The sequence below is a fragment of the Stylophora pistillata genome, chromosome 4 (genome assembly GCF_964205215.1).
Source record: "Stylophora pistillata chromosome 4, jaStyPist1.2, whole genome shotgun sequence".
NCBI lineage: Eukaryota > Metazoa > Cnidaria > Anthozoa > Scleractinia > Pocilloporidae > Stylophora > Stylophora pistillata.
This window is the reverse complement of record NC_142522.1, coordinates 4,562,554-4,580,000: the sequence shown is the minus strand read 5'-3', so window position 1 is coordinate 4,580,000 and position 17,447 is coordinate 4,562,554. Positions and strand designations below refer to the sequence as shown.

General features: G+C 38.2%; 1 protein-coding gene and 2 pseudogenes across 3 annotated transcripts in view; all 3 read right to left on the bottom strand.

Annotated features, from left to right (window-relative positions):
* LOC111342239 (P2X purinoceptor 7-like) overlaps nucleotides 1-482 on the bottom strand; it is a 1,388-nt pseudogene extending 906 nt beyond the window's left edge. The window contains exons 1-2 of the transcript XR_015999799.1: nucleotides 286-482; nucleotides 1-20 (exon numbers count right to left, since the gene is read on the bottom strand). The exon at nucleotides 1-20 is cut by the window's left edge and continues 906 nt beyond it. The product of XR_015999799.1 is annotated as a P2X purinoceptor 7-like (transcript). The remainder of the gene's footprint in view (nucleotides 21-285) is intronic.
* A 3,789-nt stretch (nucleotides 483-4,271) lies between these two features.
* LOC148732082 (uncharacterized) lies at nucleotides 4,272-6,301 on the bottom strand (annotated as a pseudogene). Its single transcript, XR_015999873.1, has 2 exons — nucleotides 5,544-6,301; nucleotides 4,272-4,413 (listed from the first exon to the last, which is right to left on the bottom strand). The product of XR_015999873.1 is annotated as an uncharacterized LOC148732082 (transcript).
* A 675-nt stretch (nucleotides 6,302-6,976) lies between these two features.
* Nucleotides 6,977-12,058, bottom strand: LOC111327019 (uncharacterized). The gene is made up of 2 exons (XM_022931104.2): nucleotides 11,333-12,058; nucleotides 6,977-9,793 (listed from the first exon to the last, which is right to left on the bottom strand). Exons 1-2 carry the CDS (start codon nucleotides 11,981-11,983, stop codon nucleotides 9,659-9,661), a joined length of 786 nt encoding a protein of 261 aa, XP_022786839.1. The 5' UTR covers nucleotides 11,984-12,058; the 3' UTR covers nucleotides 6,977-9,658.
* Between the last annotated feature and the right edge of the window lie 5,389 nt (nucleotides 12,059-17,447).

The following is a 17,447-nucleotide window of genomic DNA, read 5'->3' as shown; positions in this document are numbered from 1 at the left end:
GACAGTTCCCACAACTACACCTAAGTGAACGTTTTGATGTAAGGTGTCGTAAGGCTTCAACATAAGACGCTGTTCTAAGCTAATTTTCCCATACACTGCTAGCATGCCGAAATTATAAAACAGCCAGCTTATTATGCACTCCAAATACACAAAGAAAGGAAAAAGTCTGCGTGACAAGGAAACTTTATCAATTTCTTTTATTATATTCATACTCCAATTTAAAGGTTGTAAAAGTTTACAATAATCAAGTTCAAAAATCAATTCGCGAGACGCTTTGAAGCTTACCAGTCTGTGTTTTGTAAGCACTCAAATGTCTCCTCCTCGCTGGACTGATTCGAAACCGTAACAGAGCTGGCTTCGCTGTCATAAGGCTCAAAGAGGTATGGTTGGGTGCCTGTACTCTCCACTAAAGCAATTTCGTCGGCACTCTCATAAAAAGAAGGCGGCGACGAAGAATAACTTTGCGAATCGTCCTAATCCATTGCTCCCTTGTTTTCAGTTCGAACCGAAGAGCAAAGCACACGAGTTCTCACTTCTACGTCATTAATCACAAGTTCAGTTTTAAGTGAGTTTCACTTCCGCTCTTCGAAACAGGGCAAAATTGGGCTTTTGAGCGCTTTTTTTCGCTCTGAATCTTCAATTTTTCAAAGTTTTTGTCATTTTTCAGATATAATGGGACAAATACTACCTTTTAAAAAAACCTTCCTCTGAGGCATAGAGTATCCCTTTAAGTCTAATAAATTAAATTAAAATCTTATCTAAGAGTGATAGCTGGAAATGTCGCCATATCCGGCGCTGATTCACTCTGTACCTTTTTAAGCAGAAATTATAACATTTAACTTCGGCATTGAAGTGTCACACCGATTGTAATGCAAGTAGTTATTTTGGTATGCGAGTAACTTAAGAGTGTTAAGTTACAGCATGTTTGCGAGAGTGTTGTATGTGGTTGGTCAGCTGGTTATTAGAGCTTACTAGATTTGCAAGTAATGCTCATTATCTACATTATTTAAACAGTGTAAGTTTCGTTAGTAATGTTGTTATTGTAATTTGGAAGTAGACTAGGAGTAAATAACAAAAAAGAAAAAAAAAAAAAAAACCCTCAGGTCGAACGCAAACATGACGCAAATGACCAATTTGATGTCAAGTGTCAAGTACCTTTTGGTTTTACAGCTTTTCAACAGGTTTCCGCTTTTGGGCTGAAATGTCATTTCCAATATGATTGTAATATGTTACACGAAACTTTTGCGACAATCATATCATAATCAAGTCACGCGAGCACTGGGTGTCGTAAACATCAGCATTGATTAAGTTCTTTGATAAAGTTCCTCATGCACTCGTGTAGGGCAGCGTACATGCTGAAAGGATGATGAAAAGGGGCAAAAATGATATTTTCACTGCGAGGGAATTTTCAGCATCCATTTAAATATACCCTGACGTTAATATATTTTCATGAAACTTGTTTATCAGGTCTCGAAAAGACGCCACCTTTCTTCGTAACATATGGAAAGACGAATACCTTGTTTTTGAGAAAGTTTTGAGAAACATCTGCATCTCAAACCGCGAAAAGTGTCGCGTTAGTTAGTCTCTCTCCTGCACTAAGTTTGTGACTTATCTTCCCCGTTTTTCGCTCAACCCCTGTAACTGAGAGCTTCAGTGGCACATCTACCTATTGCCCCTCCTGAAAGTCCTATGAGACGGCTCATGAAAGGTTTTTTGAAAATGTGCAGTTATAAGAACAAGGAGGAATCTGCTATTTTTCACACTTTATTGAATCACCCTATTTTTAGATCACTACATCTGACAAGCTATTGACCCTATAACTATTAATAAATTCTAATGATGTGCAAGTCGACTATCGGCTATTACATACAAAACTTCGAAACGCCAACATGATCAAGATACAACGGTTTTAACGTTTTCGCTTTGCATTTGCAGTATTAGCCGTTGATCAAAGTTCGTAGTTTCTATCCTTCGTGTCTTAACATAACAATGAAAATAACGATTAGTTTGGTTTTCTCAACTGAGGTGATAGTGTGAATCGGCCACCGTAAATTTATGAGTTTCTAAGCTGACGTTTCAAGTGGTAGCCCTTCGTCAAAGCGAAATGAAAATCATATGAAAATCAAATTGAAATGAAAATGAACTGATTTTTTTGTTTCACAAATTAATAACAATCATTCTTCAGTTCTATTTTATTCAATATTTCAGAGCATGAAAGTGCCCAGATCTGTGTTAGCGAAACCGAGTTTCGATTCAAACTCTTTAATATATATAAAGCCGTTTGTCAACTTACAACATGAAAAATAACTAAATACCAAGGAAAAAATCTATTAGACATTAAACCATTCATTAATCAAAAAAATTTCATCATGGTTTTGTAATCTGAGAACAAATTCCCGAATCCAGACTTCCTACTTAACCTAACACTCATACACACGTAATCGTTGAAGAGCTATCAAAACGAAATTATTAAGAGATTTTACATCTACCTACAAAACCTTATGTAAGTTCTAATATCAAACCAGTCTAATTGTCTTTAAAAATGTGTCACTTGACCAGTATTCAATTTACTAGCCTTCGATACGCTTTGAAGAGGTTTTTCAATTTTTTTTTAATTTGAGGTCACTTGACCTTTTCTAAATTGTACCACTGATACCAACTACTGTATCCTAGCACACATTCGTTGTAAAAAGAGACGTCGGCAAAATTTTAGAAGACATCAGCTCAAATGTGAAAATACGAGCCTTTGTTGCAACACAAATAAGCAGCCATTTTCATCTTCCAAAGTAACAATTCCTTATAAAATGTCTTCGTGTACTTAGTTACCATGTGACACACGGCCAAATGGCCTGTGGATCATGCAGGTATGAAATATAATCAAAACGAATGCAATCAGAAAGAAGTAAGCGTTTGCGTTGCGCAAAATTCACCTTTCCAAGTAAGTGATACTTTGGATAGACTCCTATCGCGCCAAAAATGACCTTTTCAGGTATGTAATAAGAGCATTTCGAAATTTGGTCAAACTCATGAGCGCATTGGCCAATCCGTCTCACACGAAAGTAGACCATTGAAACAGACTCCAATCGCGCCAAAAATTACCTTTTCAGGTACGTAATAAGAGCATTTTCTTTCAAAATCTGGTCAAACTAACGAGCGTATTGGCCGATCCGTCTCACAAGGAAGTAGACCATTGAAACACACTCCAATCGCGCCAAAAATTACCTTTTCAGGTACGTAATAGGAGCATTTTCTTTCAAAATTTGGTCAAACTAACGAGCGCATTGGCCGATCTGTCTCACACGGAAGTAGACCATTGAAACACACTCCAATCGCGCCAAAAATTACCTTTTCAGGTACGTAATAGGAGCATTTTCTTTCAAAATTTAGTCAAACTAACGAGCGCATTGGCCGATCTGTCTCACACGGAAGTAGACCATTGAAACACACTCCAATCGCGCCAAAATTTACCTTTTCAGGTACGTAATAAGTGCATTTTCTCTCAAAATCTGGTCAAACAAACGAGCGTATTGGCCGACCCGTCTCACACGGAAGTAGACCATTGAAACAGACTCCTATCGCGCCAAAAATTACCTTTTCAGGTACGTGATAGGAGCATTTTCTTTCAAAATTTGGCCAAACTAACGAGCGTATTGGCCGATCCGTCTCAAACGAAAGTAGATCATTGAAACAGATTCCAATCGCGCCAAAAATTACCTTTTCAGGTATGTAATAAGAGCATTTTCTTTCGAAACCCAGTGGTCAAACACGACGAAAGTATGGGTCGATCTGCCCGAGTTGAAATCTGCCTTAGAATTGTCACAATTAATTTCTTGTAGGCATAAATGATACATATCTTCACTTTTCACCGTGAGATATCTTCAGTGACTTCTCCAATTTATCTTTTGAGTCGTAAACAATTAACCACTCTATGCAACTTTCTAATTATTGGAAATGAATGGAATAGAACTAGATTTCTAATTTCTCAGAAACAAGCTTCAGGCTAAGTGTAATAGATAAATTCTCAAATTTCTCTTAACAAACATTTCTAAAAATTAACCAGGCTTTTTGAGAAAACAAAAGAGCATATATTAGTATGTATCTTATCTTGATGAGTTAGGTTTGTCTAATTTCAAATATCAAATTCTAATTTGAAACATAATACCCATCTTTTGCCCCTGACTTACTTACTTAAACTATTCTAAAACTTGACTTAATTATACTACCTAATCAAGTTAGATAACCTACTTGTCGGTTGTGAGAATCTACCACTTTTAGGGACTGAAGTAAACCTCCTTCAGCTTGCCTACCAGGTCGGTCAACGCCAACTGCCATGACATTTCAAGTGCTGGTTCGGCGACAGGCTCGCAGAAATGGTGATTACGGTCGTTCTCCAACAAATAGGCAAAAGTCTTTCTACAATATGAGAATTAAAAATTAGTTAAGTTTTTCTTAAGTCTTGCAGAATTCGTGAAGAAAAGGCTTAGCGATGAGTACAGTTCACCTCGCTCGTCACTAGCTTAGTTTTATGAATTCAAATAGAGTAGCCTTGACTGTGCTCTATTCTGTTGTAAAGTAAGCAGGAAGCAGCTAGAGCACGAAAGAAGTGTAGGCAGAAACACGAGATGTAGTCGAATTGTGCCTCATAAAAACACGTAAGTTTTTTTTTCACATGAAAATTAGAAAGAAAAAATGTTCAAATAGCTGGACAAAGTAAAAATTAGCTGATGGCGTGACAGCTTTAGCTAAGCTTAATACTCTACACTCTGATGAAGCACTTTCAACCAATGACAAAACGCGTTATATCCGAACTTTTGAGTAACGCGAACCGCCGAGCTTCCAGCCGCGTTGGATCCCAAGGCATTGTCAGTTGTATCACTGTCGTTTTAATTGGAAATGCTCCTAAAAATAAAAAATATCCGATATCCTTATTTTGAGCAAGATTACCGGTTCCGGACGAGCCGCTAGGAGTACGGTAAAACGCCGCACTGTTTCAGAGTAGGCAATTCTCACCTAGGCATGATTTCTCATATCGATTCGCCCTATGTTCTCGTTACTCCAAAGCTTTAGAGCGCACGAAATTCAGCGCACTTTAGAAATCTTACTTCTCAGCGACAAAACACAAAGAAATCGCTATGTACGTTCAGGGCATCTAAACAGAAATCCATGCAGTACAACCGTTCCGTTTTGCAAGGACGATTAAAAACGAATCTCGCATAGTCATGAACATTACCTAATCAGATTCGGCTTTGAATGTTTATGTTTCTTTCAGAAGCGTTCATTGAGATGACCGACCGATTGATGAAAACTAGTCGATGAATTACGAGTTTGTATGTTTCTTAGTTAGTGTTGCGAGATAATTGGTGCGTTTATTCTATCCTCAAATACTAGCTAAATGGTTCCTTTTTTTCAAAGACTGGTTCAATTTCATAACGATTCTGTCCCGCTTTCGGTTTCACATGAATGCGTAGGTGTTGCTCAAAATATTTCAATAACAATAACAATAACAAAACAGTGAATAACACTGAACATGAAATTCAACTCACCAAGTTTCCAAGGTTGGCCACCTTAAGATATAGGTGGTTAGCCAGCTCGATGGCGATGTCCAACGCAAACTTCTGACGATTGTCTTACTTTTGGTTCTCAGCAAACACCAGCAAGAAAATCTCAGCAGCAATGGCGACGAGCAAGGCTAAGGTGTTCGGCTTGGTCTCATCGGCATTAGGCAAAGCTTTACTGCTGATGACGTCAAAAACATCAGAGGCTTTTATCTGGAATTAAGGAGGGACTTGATCAATCATTGGGCTGGAACATCAGCTCGATCTTGGACAAGATCCACCATTTTCGCTAAATGGAGTCCCACACTAGCGGTCGACGAACTCATAGAGGACTCAAAACCTCGCCTTATCAAAGCGTAGAACACCAGTTCTCCTGTCAATTCAAATGCAGTCAGCTGGGTGACAAGATCTTGCCTGTTTATTGCGCGGGCGAACTCCGTCAGGAAGTTGAGTTGCTCCAACGAAATCACTTCTGCGTCTTCCAAGCGATCAAAAATTTGAACGCCTGCGGGGATATCACTGGAAAAACTCTTAGGAACATAGTCTTTGCAGTAAAATAATAGTTCTTTTCTCTCCTCTTTCGTCAGATTCTAAGAAATCTTGACGAGTACAGTTCGGTACCAATGCTTTAGATTCTCAAACATAGGTAATAATAGTGTAGACTTACAACAATGATGAAAACTTTGTGCTAAGGGTCTTTTTCTGTGAAAGGTGAATACGGCGGCTAAAAAAGCATAACACGAGCACCCTATTTAAATCACAGACACTGACGTAATAATGCCATATTAGGCATTCCAAGGTATTCAGTACCTTTGTGAAGCTCTTGCTCAGTTCCCTTCACTTAGTTCAGATAACTTTACAATTTTTGACTGAAACATGAATTCTACTCCTGAGGGAAAATTTTTTTAACAGTTACAAAACAAAGTAATTGAATAAACCTCGAATGTCTTAGGAATCAGAAAAACTGTGGCGGGGAGGGGCAAGGGGAATTAGCTCATGAGGTGGATAATTCTGAAAGAATGAAGACAAGACTTAAAGGTTTGAGAGGGAAAAACATCAGTTACCAAAAAATTCAACCAAGGCTTTTGTCATGATCGTGTCTTCCTGACTTAAGTCCTACGATTCTATTATTCCTTCTATCCACCTTCATCTTTTTTCTAATGACATTCTTTATCACTCCAAGCAAGAGTCAAACTCAAGAACTCGAGAATTCATAAAAAATTCGCGTGTAAGTAATTGTTATATACATTGGTAAAAATATGATTATTAGATGATAAGAGAGTGATAAGCGAGCTTATTTACCCTTGAGGCTCAAAGGAGCTTACAGGAAAAAAAGCGCTCGTGCTCAAATCAATCTATTGTTGCGTCTGGTCACTGCACTTCCACTGCTACTTAGAAACTCAAAGCTTTAACAGACAACATTCAAATAAACTCTTTTTTTAATTGCTATTTACACTGGTTTTTTAAACATATTAACATGGTTGTATGTTGTATTTCATGTTTTTATACTCTAATTGTTTAATTCCTTTTTTGATGAAATAAACTGAGATCTTTTTTATCTAGCTTCCTATTTACAGATATCAACTCTGTTAAAAAATGGACAAAAGCACCAAAGCCGGACACGAAAACCCCTAAAAACCATACAGCAGCTGGAGAAAACTGGGGAGCGTGTACCCCCGACCAAGGCAGTGGTGCCTCCCTCGGGGTTTTAGGGTTTCCTTCATGATGACATCACTTACACAGATAAATGAATACCAGAACAAAAAAGTATAATCCTAACAAGAGCATAAACCGAAGCTTATTTACTAGAACAAGACGTTTCTTAGGCTGAAATTGGCCTAAAGGCATACTAGCTATAATCTAAAGAAAGCAGTGAAGAATCCCTTTATGATTCTGGCATTGCCGTAGGACAATCCTGAATCTCGAAATTGAAATTCTTTCTGAATGTGCCTCCCTCAACTGATAATTCTTTTTCTTTTCGATAAAAATAACAATAGCTAAAACGTTCTTATTCTACTCGAGTTGAGGACAACTGCAAAAATCCAAGAATACTATAATGGTTAAAACAAACATTTCTAGATCAGACAATATTGAGAAATCGTCCATCTCAGTTCTTTCCATTAAATTTTTGAGATACTCTGCCTTGAACGATTCCTTTGGGTGTTTGAAAGGCAAGGACGCAAAACCAGACCTGTCTTCCTTGTCGGCTACCATGAGGGGTGGCTTGTTGGAGAACCTAGATCATGCAGCCACTTGAATGCGCAGAAAGAGTGATTGATGCAGAAACAGAGGAGGATGCAGAAACAGAGGAGGATGCAGGAACAGAGGAGGATGCAGAAACAGAGGAGGATGCAGGAATAGAGCACAATGGATGGGCTCCTCTGGAAATGGTCCGATACTAAGACTCCAGTAGCAACAGGTGTAGTGAGGAACGTCCCAAGGGCCATAGAGACGTAAGTAGTAAATTCCAATTTCTACGTCAACCACACAATCTTATGTGATCACGGTAGAGACTTCGACGAAAAATCTATGCGAAAAATTTCTCAGGAAACAAAAACAAGACAAAGCATACAAAACGTAACGCCAAATAATAACAATGATAATGATAGTAATATTGATGATAATGATGATCAAAAAAAATCATTGGTGTGGAAATATCAATGTACCTTATACAAAAACTACCCTCTTTGGAACGCTGAATCCTTCAGTGCTGTGATCTTTAACCGCTAGATACCTTGTGTAAGATACCTTAGGAAACTTGTTTTCGCAGCTTAAAAGATGACCGAGCTTAAAGGTGTCGTCCGCCGGATGCGGCAATGAATGATAACATGATAATGATGAGACTGATAATAAGCCCAGGACCTTGCCTCGAGATAATAATAAACCTACGATGTCAATACTTAGCGCCACTATAAACAATACATATAAGAGCACCAAGATCAATCTTTGCCTCTGACGAACAAGTTTGAACATCGGGAGTTAAAATCCAGTTATGGACGACATTAATCCACCCTGAGTCACGTGGAATGTTCCAATCAGAAATGCTGCTGCAAATTACAAAATCTAATCCAATAGGTGTTCCCGAGACGTCTAGAGCTGGCCGGTGAAATGTGACATAGTAAACTGAGGTAATGGCAAACCATAATTTTTGAATTTATAGCCTTTTATTTGCTGCTATTTCAGTTAGATGGAACAACTTTTACCAAACTATCATCGCAACACAGAATATCGAAGAAAATCCAACTAAAGTTGCCACACAAGCTTGCTTAAATAAGCAAAAAAATCCCTTTAACTACGTTCTCCCACTAGTTGTGTAAGGACCTATATAAGCATTGAGTCTACACTCTCACTAGACTATAACCATTAAGTATCATCTGAGAGTTAAGCAGCTATTACGATAGATTTATTCCTTTCTCTGATATAGAGTGCTTGATCCGAGAAATTCAGAAGCCTAAACCTATAACTGCAGCGCAAAATGTCTTAATAACTTTGTTCCTTCGTCAGTTTTGGGTCTTTGCCTATTGGTTTTGGGGTAATTTTGATCTTTTTGTCTGACTGGTAGTGAGCATGGAAACCAGCCTAGTTAATTGAATGAAAATAGGACTTACCTTGTGGTTACCGTAACCATGGCATGAGCTGCTAGTGCATCACAAATGAGCCGCCATACTCATCTTCTTCAGGTAAAGATTGTGAGATATATATATATCAGTGATTGCTTTGCAGTCAAGTATTTGAGATTGTGTAGCTAGAGCTACAATTGTATAGTGTGTACAACTGGCGTTGCACCAGGTTTGCCATCTGGTTCTCAAAGTGTAACCACAAGTCTGGTTCTCGATTCAGTGAATCTGGTGATAAAATCATAGAAATGATCAATATGTAAATTTGTACTGCTCACATGCACACCAGACTCAGATCCAGACCCAGACCAATAAGTAAATTGTAGACCCTTTGCAACAAATTATGTTTGAATTTTGAGAAAGCGAGAAAAATGAATTAGTTCTCCTTCAGTTCGCTCTATCTACTCTTTTCTTATTTTGTCCCACCAATATTTGCTAAATCAAACTAATGACTACGTTAAACTGGATAATACTTATCCTCGTTTTTCAGTAAAAGAAGGTATCCTTCATCTTTCCAATGAAGCTTAACATTAACTGGCGTGGAAAGTCAGGCGCTAGTTCAGGAACTGGCGCGCAAAAGTATCCATTGTGTCGTTCCCTGACAAATTGGCAAAACTCCTCCTGAAGTAAGAGAAGTGAAAGCAATATATGTTACTCTGCAGTTTTGGAAAATTTATTCTGAAGGTTTATTGTCTGAAGACAGTTCGCAGCGCTGGAGTTCACCTTACTTATTTGGAAAAGTCGTAACACAAATTGTTGAGGAACCTCCTTGCCACGAAATTATTGTTTTATTAGTCTCTCTTTAAACGCTGACTGACCTTAAATTTATTTCCGGTGTCCTTATTATGAACACGAGCGCGAGCTCTAGAAAACCCTCAAGTGATTAAAAATATGCAGATGTTTTTACAGTAGACAGGATCATTTCTCGCTCTCACGATTTCAAATACCGAAATAACAAAGCCATGCATAATTCTTTGTAAGTCACCTTATATGCAATCCTATTAAGAGCGCGTCAAATTCAGTAAACGCAAAAAATCACAACTGATAAAAACGTAGAAATGGCGAGATTGGCGAGATTCCTACGAGGCTCCCTAATCGGAGTTCAAAGTTACCTCTCCTTTGCACTGATAAGAATTAACATAAAATTTAAGATATGCTTATTAATACTGAACGGCATTGCATGTTTACGTTTCTTTTAAAAATAATCTGAGTGAATGTTGAAAAGAAACGTTGATTTATTCGGTCAAAATTCTTTTATAAGGTCGCTTTCCGTTGGTTTCAGAGAATGGTGACTGTATAGATCAAGAGAAGATTTGTTTTAAACGAAACGAAAACCTTGTTTAGTCTGTTAAAAATCTTCTGTACACGAAGCGCTCAACCCACTCAGTGCTGAACAAAGTTCATTGTCCGGCTGACAGCTCCTTGGCTGACAGCGAACTAGTGATACATCGTCACTCTGACATAAGCGGGTCCAGTTCCGTTTTCGATAAATGTTTGTAAGCTTCTATTTAACAATTGGTTCATGCTTTAGCGTGCACTATCGAGTTATGGAGCACGCGGGAAGTTTCGAGAGCACGAAAGAAGCGTAAGAGTTGCCCGAGGCGATAGCCGAGGGTAACTCTAGCTTCTTGAGTGCTCTCCAAACTTCCCACGTGCTCCATAACTCGATAGTGCACAGCTGAAAGCATGAACCAATTGTTTTAGAACATAGCAGGTGGAATTGTGCATCAAATGCGACGCGAAAAACGGACAACAATATCAGTTGAGGCGAATCGTGACGGCGCTGATGCCAAGTCTCCTTTTCCTTTGTTTTTCTCTTTTTCTGCCTCATTTAAGAATGAGGAAAAGGTCGAAACCATGGGAAAAGGTCGAAACATTGTCTTCGTTTTCGGACTAGCAGGCCGAGTTTCTGTTTGTATCCATTATTGTCGCGAAATGTATTATTTTTCCCCGCACTAGCAATGGCCGCTCGCCCGAAAAAAAAATTTCTGGCGAAGTCGGATTTGCTGACGCTATCTGCGTGCACTATCGGGATTTTGAGCACGCTTACGTATAATGAATTTGATTGCGCGACTCTGCTAGCTATGTTCTAAAAATAGTTTAATTACAGAGACTAAAATGCAGAGAATAGTTTAGGACTTAACGTTAAATTCGACTCACCCAGGTTCCAAATTTAAGTTTTTCCATCTCAGACCAAAGATAACTGGCCAGGTTTTTGGCGACATGCAATGCTTTCTTTATACCATTCTCCTGTTGTTGTTTCTCCCTGATAACCAACCAGACAATTTCCGCCGCAGTGGCGACGCGTAAGGCCAGGCTGTTCCAGCTTTTGGATGTATCTGAGCCCAGTAGCCCTTCCAAAATGTTGGAAAAATTTTGTCCGGACCCAAGGAGGGACTTGATCATTCCTTGCTCTGGTAGATCAACTCGATCTTGGACTACATCCACCATTTCGGCTAAGTGATGACCCAGACTTGTGGTCGACGAATTCATAGATGTTTCTAACCCTTGCCTGTTCAAAGCGTAGATCATCAACTCTCTTGTTATTTCAAATCTGGTAAGCCTCGCGACTAGATCTTTCCTTCCAATCGCGTCGACAAACTTCTTTAGAAAGCTTACTTTGTCCACCGAGACGATTTCCTTCTTCTCCAAGCACCCAATTATTTCTACTGTTGTAGAGAAGCCACTCGAAGAACTCTGTGGAATCTCATCTTTGCAACAGAATAAGAGCTTTTTGAATTGCTCTGTGGTCAAATGTTCAGAAAGCTCAACAATTTCAAACCTATACATTTGTCTCAGTTCTTGATTCATGACTGATATTAAAGCAGTCGTTTTGTTTAAGAATCTTACCCTGAGGAAGATGAATATGGCGGCTGAAGAGAAAGAGATGAGACGTCCTATTTATACCAGAAACTGACGTAGTAATACCATATTAGACATTATTGAAAGCTTGCTAGTTATCAGTTCCTTTAGGTAATTTCAGGACGGTTAAGAGTGGTTTCGTTATCTTTAAATAGCAACTCACTTATTAACTGGATATTACTACTACAACTTTTCTCTTTCTTTCCTTTTCAATAGTACCAAAGGAATGCCTAATTAGAGCATTACAAGCTGAAGTTATTTCTTGACATAGCACGTTTCCATGGAAGTTTCCATATCCTCTGATTTTAGACATCCTTAAATCAAGCGTGATGTGCTCATAACTAAAAGAAAAAATATTGCGACCCCATATGATTCTCAGATTTTTAATCAGCTCATCAACTTTCGTCTTTTGGCAATGTATTTGAAGAAAGTAAAATATATTCTGTAGGTTTAGAGCTACCTTATTTTTTTCGATGAATCAAGGAGTAAAGCAAGCTATTTCTGAAGAACAAGATAGATTATTTGAATTAAAGAGGCATAACTCCGAGGGTAAAAACCAACAATCATAATTTAAACTTCAACATGGCCATGATCGTAGGTTTTTTAAGCATTGTTGATATTGCTATTTTTCCTTCCTCTTTCTTTCTTCATATTTCTGTTTAAGAACAAGTCTCTGTAAGAATTAAACATCTTGGGAAATGAAAATTTTCAACCCCCTTTCAAATTTTGTATGCTGTTAAACACTCAAGGGGTATGCACAAAAATACCCTTTTTAAAGGTTGCAACACTCTTGTTGCCGTGGTAACAACGGCTGCTTGATCGAGGCCTGGGGCCTCATTTTCACACAATAACATCCAAAAAAAGAGTAAAATGTTTATTTCTCTATCTCAATCTAAATACAATATTGCATATTGATACTTCTACCATATATAGCAACATCATTTTTCTTCACATTAATGCATTCAATCTTCCTTGGGAGTGAATGTGAACACAGCAATAGATCATTTATCTCGGTACAGTTTCAGTCGTTTTTCATGTAGGGTAAAACAAGTAAAACGTTTATCTGAATTTCTCCAAAAGTACACCGATTCTGGAACTTAAAATAATCACCTAGTCGGTTATAATATTCTAGTTTTTAAATATGTAAAAATCTTTGTGCTCCGACCTCTACTTTTCATGGGGTAATTTGCGAACGAAGCTCAAAAATTAGATATTGCATTGTTTGACGATGTTCATAATGTCATAATGCCGTCAACGACAAACGTCTCAGACAAATGAAACGTGCAAGGCTTGAAAATAATGTTATCTTACGAGCAATATCCCGAGGAGAAATCTCGCCTCTGGTTGTCATCTTTTTAAAAAAAATTGATCGGCCCTCATGGAGGGCTACTTGTCCTAACTGCAAACATATACCTCAAATCGTGTGCATATCATCCAGATTCCGAGTGCTGTATTTTCTTTCATGGGAATTTTAGCAGTCCGAAATCCTCTGAAGATACACTTTTGTACTTGTATGCCATTTGAAACATGTTAAAGTCGGCTGATCTATGCGAAACTATCCATCACCGATCATTTGTCATAAACATGTACGTTATCACGAAACTGGACCGAGATAAATGATCTATTGTTGTGTTCACATTCACTCCTAGGGAAAATTGAATGCACTAAAGAAGACAAATGATATTGTTATATAGAAGTATCAATCTGTAATGTTGTATTTAGCTTGAGATAGAGAAATAAACATTTTACTCCCAGTTTTTTTTAGATGTTTTTGTATGAAAATGAGGCCCCAGGCCGCGAACAAGCAGCCATTGTTACCATGACAACAAGAGTGCTGTTACCTTTAAAAAAGGCATTTTTGTGCATCCCCCCTGAGTGCCTAACTGCAAGCAAAATTGAAGGGGGGTTGAAAATTTTCATTTCCTAAGATGTTTGATTCTCACAGAGACTTGTTCTTAAACAGAAACATGAAGAAATAAGGAGGAAGGGAAAAAAGCAATTTCAACAATGTTTAAAAAAGCTACGATCATGGCCCAGACGGATTTCATGACCATTCTTATATTTCCATGAGAGTTTAGGTCGAGAACATGAGAATTTGCACAAAAGACTTTTTTCTAAAAACTCCTCGGAAATATTTTATAAACCAGGGTATAGAAATTTATCACCGCCATTGGGTCGTGGCACTTGGTCTGTATTTCGCCGGTGTTTCGGAATTTTCACTGCTTCTTGGTTCGGTTTCTCCCCATCGATCTCTCCGGTACGGTTGTACCTGCCAGAGCCTCACGTGCTTCCGCCGACTGGGTTCTCAGAATCAGGCAAGGTGGTAGTCCACAATAGAGGGTTATACGATGATCATATCAACAATTACGAAGTGATTTTTTTAAAATGATAAAGAAGGGGTCAGTGGCATTTTCAACTTAATTTCTTGATGGTACACGTACGCGAATTCCAAGCAGCTCAATTTTTTCCTTCAAAAAATCTCTGAGGGAAGATGGCACAGATTCACTGATTGTAGCTCGTTGTTTTTCTTTGTAAGTGAAGTAAGTAAGTGAAATAAATAGGTGAGGTAAATAAGTAAATGATACAGGTAAGGAAAGTAAAGTAAATAAGGAAAGAAAGCAAGAAAACTATCTAAAGTGTATTATTAAAGTAAGTAAAGTAAATAAGTAAGGCAAGTAAGTAAAGTGAATAAGTTGTAACTTAAGTGATTTAAAACGAAAACGAGAAATGTAAAATGTGGAGAGACCTTTTGTAAAAAAGAGTCGAAAAATTTGGAATATTTAACAACTATTCACCGAAGTAGAGGTGGTTAGTAGTGGATATTTACCTCGCCGCTTCGCAGCTCGGTAAATATCCACCGCTAACCACCGACACTGAGGTGAATAGTTGTTTTAGTATATACTAAAACAGTGAGATAGTATACTGCTTCGTCGTTAATTTTGAGCGATTTCTTCGCTTGTCACGGATGCAAACCGGGACGCCATTTTTTCCCGAGTTGCTCGGAGGTAAATAGCAAAGGATATTCGGAGTTTGACTAGCCAATCAGAGCGCGCCTTCAACGCTATCCAGTGTTTTAGTATATACTAAATAAAAATATAAGATACACCCACAGTTATGTAAAAATGTATGAAGATAATAAAACGAGGTCTTTTTGAAAAGTTTTTTTTAAGTGGTTAATATGCTACTTCCGCCAATTGAGTGCATCGATCATCATCATTTCACTGCTCAGGAGTAAGAGTTAACGTTTTCTTGAATTTCGTAGGAACCTGGTAAGTATCCATAATTCAATCGTAGACAAGTCACAGGAACTTTTTACTTTCCTTTAGTCCAGTTCCGCGTTCATTCGGGGGGTTGTCTATTCCATAATCATAGTTTTCGGGTGGGTCGGAGGGTCGCTACCATCACATTCACACCTCCGCGAGCTAAACGAAAAAGACAAAACCGTTCAGTTTATACCTTCCATTGGCCAAAACCTATCTTAAATAGCAATTTCTGTGATGAACGCTCTGAAAGATTTTTATCTTGATGAAAGTGAATCAGGTAATTGTAAGTACCCGCATGTTCAGAACAATGTATCGTTATGCGCTATCGGTCTAGATCGTTCCGTCTTAACCGAGTCATATTAACCGTGGCTTTACCAACCGCCACCTCGCGCTACAAAAGACATCCGTATAGAATAATGAAATATCGACATCCACCTTCTTTGAAGATGTTTTTAATCGAAAATGGTAACATTTTAAATTCTTGATGATCTGCAGCATTTAGTTTCTGGTGCCGCGGTTTAATTCCTGAACCGGAGTTAGATGGCCACTAATGCTGAAATCGGTTTAGTTTGATGAAATACCTTCAAGATACTGAAGAGTTATCGTTCACTTCTCTGTCGATTCTTGAAGATTTAAATCTGTTGACAGCTTCCGCAATGGAACTCATGCGATGTTTGCTGGTAATTACAGTGACATTGTAGAACACTTACTTAGGACTAAAGAATATAATAATGAAATGTTTAATCGAGAAATTGAGCTTTTAAAGAAATACAATGAAATTATAATTTCATGAACCATTTTAAAGATGGTTCCCAATTACCCTGGCCTGGCATTTCCTCATAGTTGGTGATTATTGGTGAGCTATACACTTTGAATACTACCAACACAAGATGGGGGATGGTTATTACTTGTATCAGTTTTCGAAGACCAAGATGTATGGCCTAATTTCACATTGGATGTTTAAAACGGCGATTTGGTGCGTAAATTGAGACTAGCTCGTTGAGACATAGTGAATTGCAAAACGTTGATAGACCTCACCATTAGCAAAGAGAATAAAAGTTTGACCAGACAAACCCAAAATGCAATGCCGTTTACAAAGGAGCACTTATGATCACTTATATGTATGAGGAAAGACAAACATTGCGATGATGCTACGATCATTATTTGTAGTCCAATGTAAACATGTTACAACTCTGCGCAATTTAGGATCACTGACAACAGATAATTTGGAGACTAAAAAGTTTTTTTTTTAACATTTGCAAGGTTTCACTCAGTCCAAATCGGGTTTTAAAGATGATTTCAAAAAGGCCATGTCAGGTTGCAGGATCAAAAATATTTGTTCCTGAAACATCTCAGTAATTGCGAGAGCTTCTCAAAAGATAACTTCTGTTCAGATTAATTTAATATTCGTTTTTCCATCCGAAATTCTTGTTATAACATAACTAAAGCAAAGCGCGCGCTCTGATTGGTCAATTCAGCATCTACTACTTACCCATGGGTGCATTCTGCTGACGTGAGCAAATGCTAAGACTATTTTTCCGCGCGCGCTTGTTTTTTCTGATCACGTAAGATTTGTTAAATAAAAGGGAACTCTTGTTCCAATGTATCAATGTTATGTTATAAAACAAATGGTGAACGCCATAGCGTGTACTATTGAGTTAATAAATGCACTTGGGAGGTTTGCTAAGCACTCGAGAAGCTAGAGTCGCACTCGGCTAGCGCCTCGTGCGACTCGTACGCTTCTTTCGGGCCTAGCAACCTCCCGCGTGCATCCATAACTCAATAGTACACGCTATGGCGTTCGCCATTTGTTAATTGGCAATACCCTGTGAGTGCGATTAACATAACGGTGTGAGTAAAAATCGTTGAGAGTAAGGGGATCCTTCTAGCGCGAAGAATAAGTGAAATAGTAAATTTGGGTTAATTCTAAACTAGCCAAGTCCCGAAAATGATTCTAGAAAGCCGGTTGGGAAGATTAACCCTCAATACCGATTGAATTAATTTTATTTGTGAGTTCTGATCGAAGGTTATCGCAGTGAAAAGTAAAATCTCTCTTCTTATAATGTCTAGTATGAACCATTTCAAGGCACGCGCCACCTAACTGGGTAATTATTTTCCATGTTTGTCAGTTGGTCAGCTAAAGTCTGTTC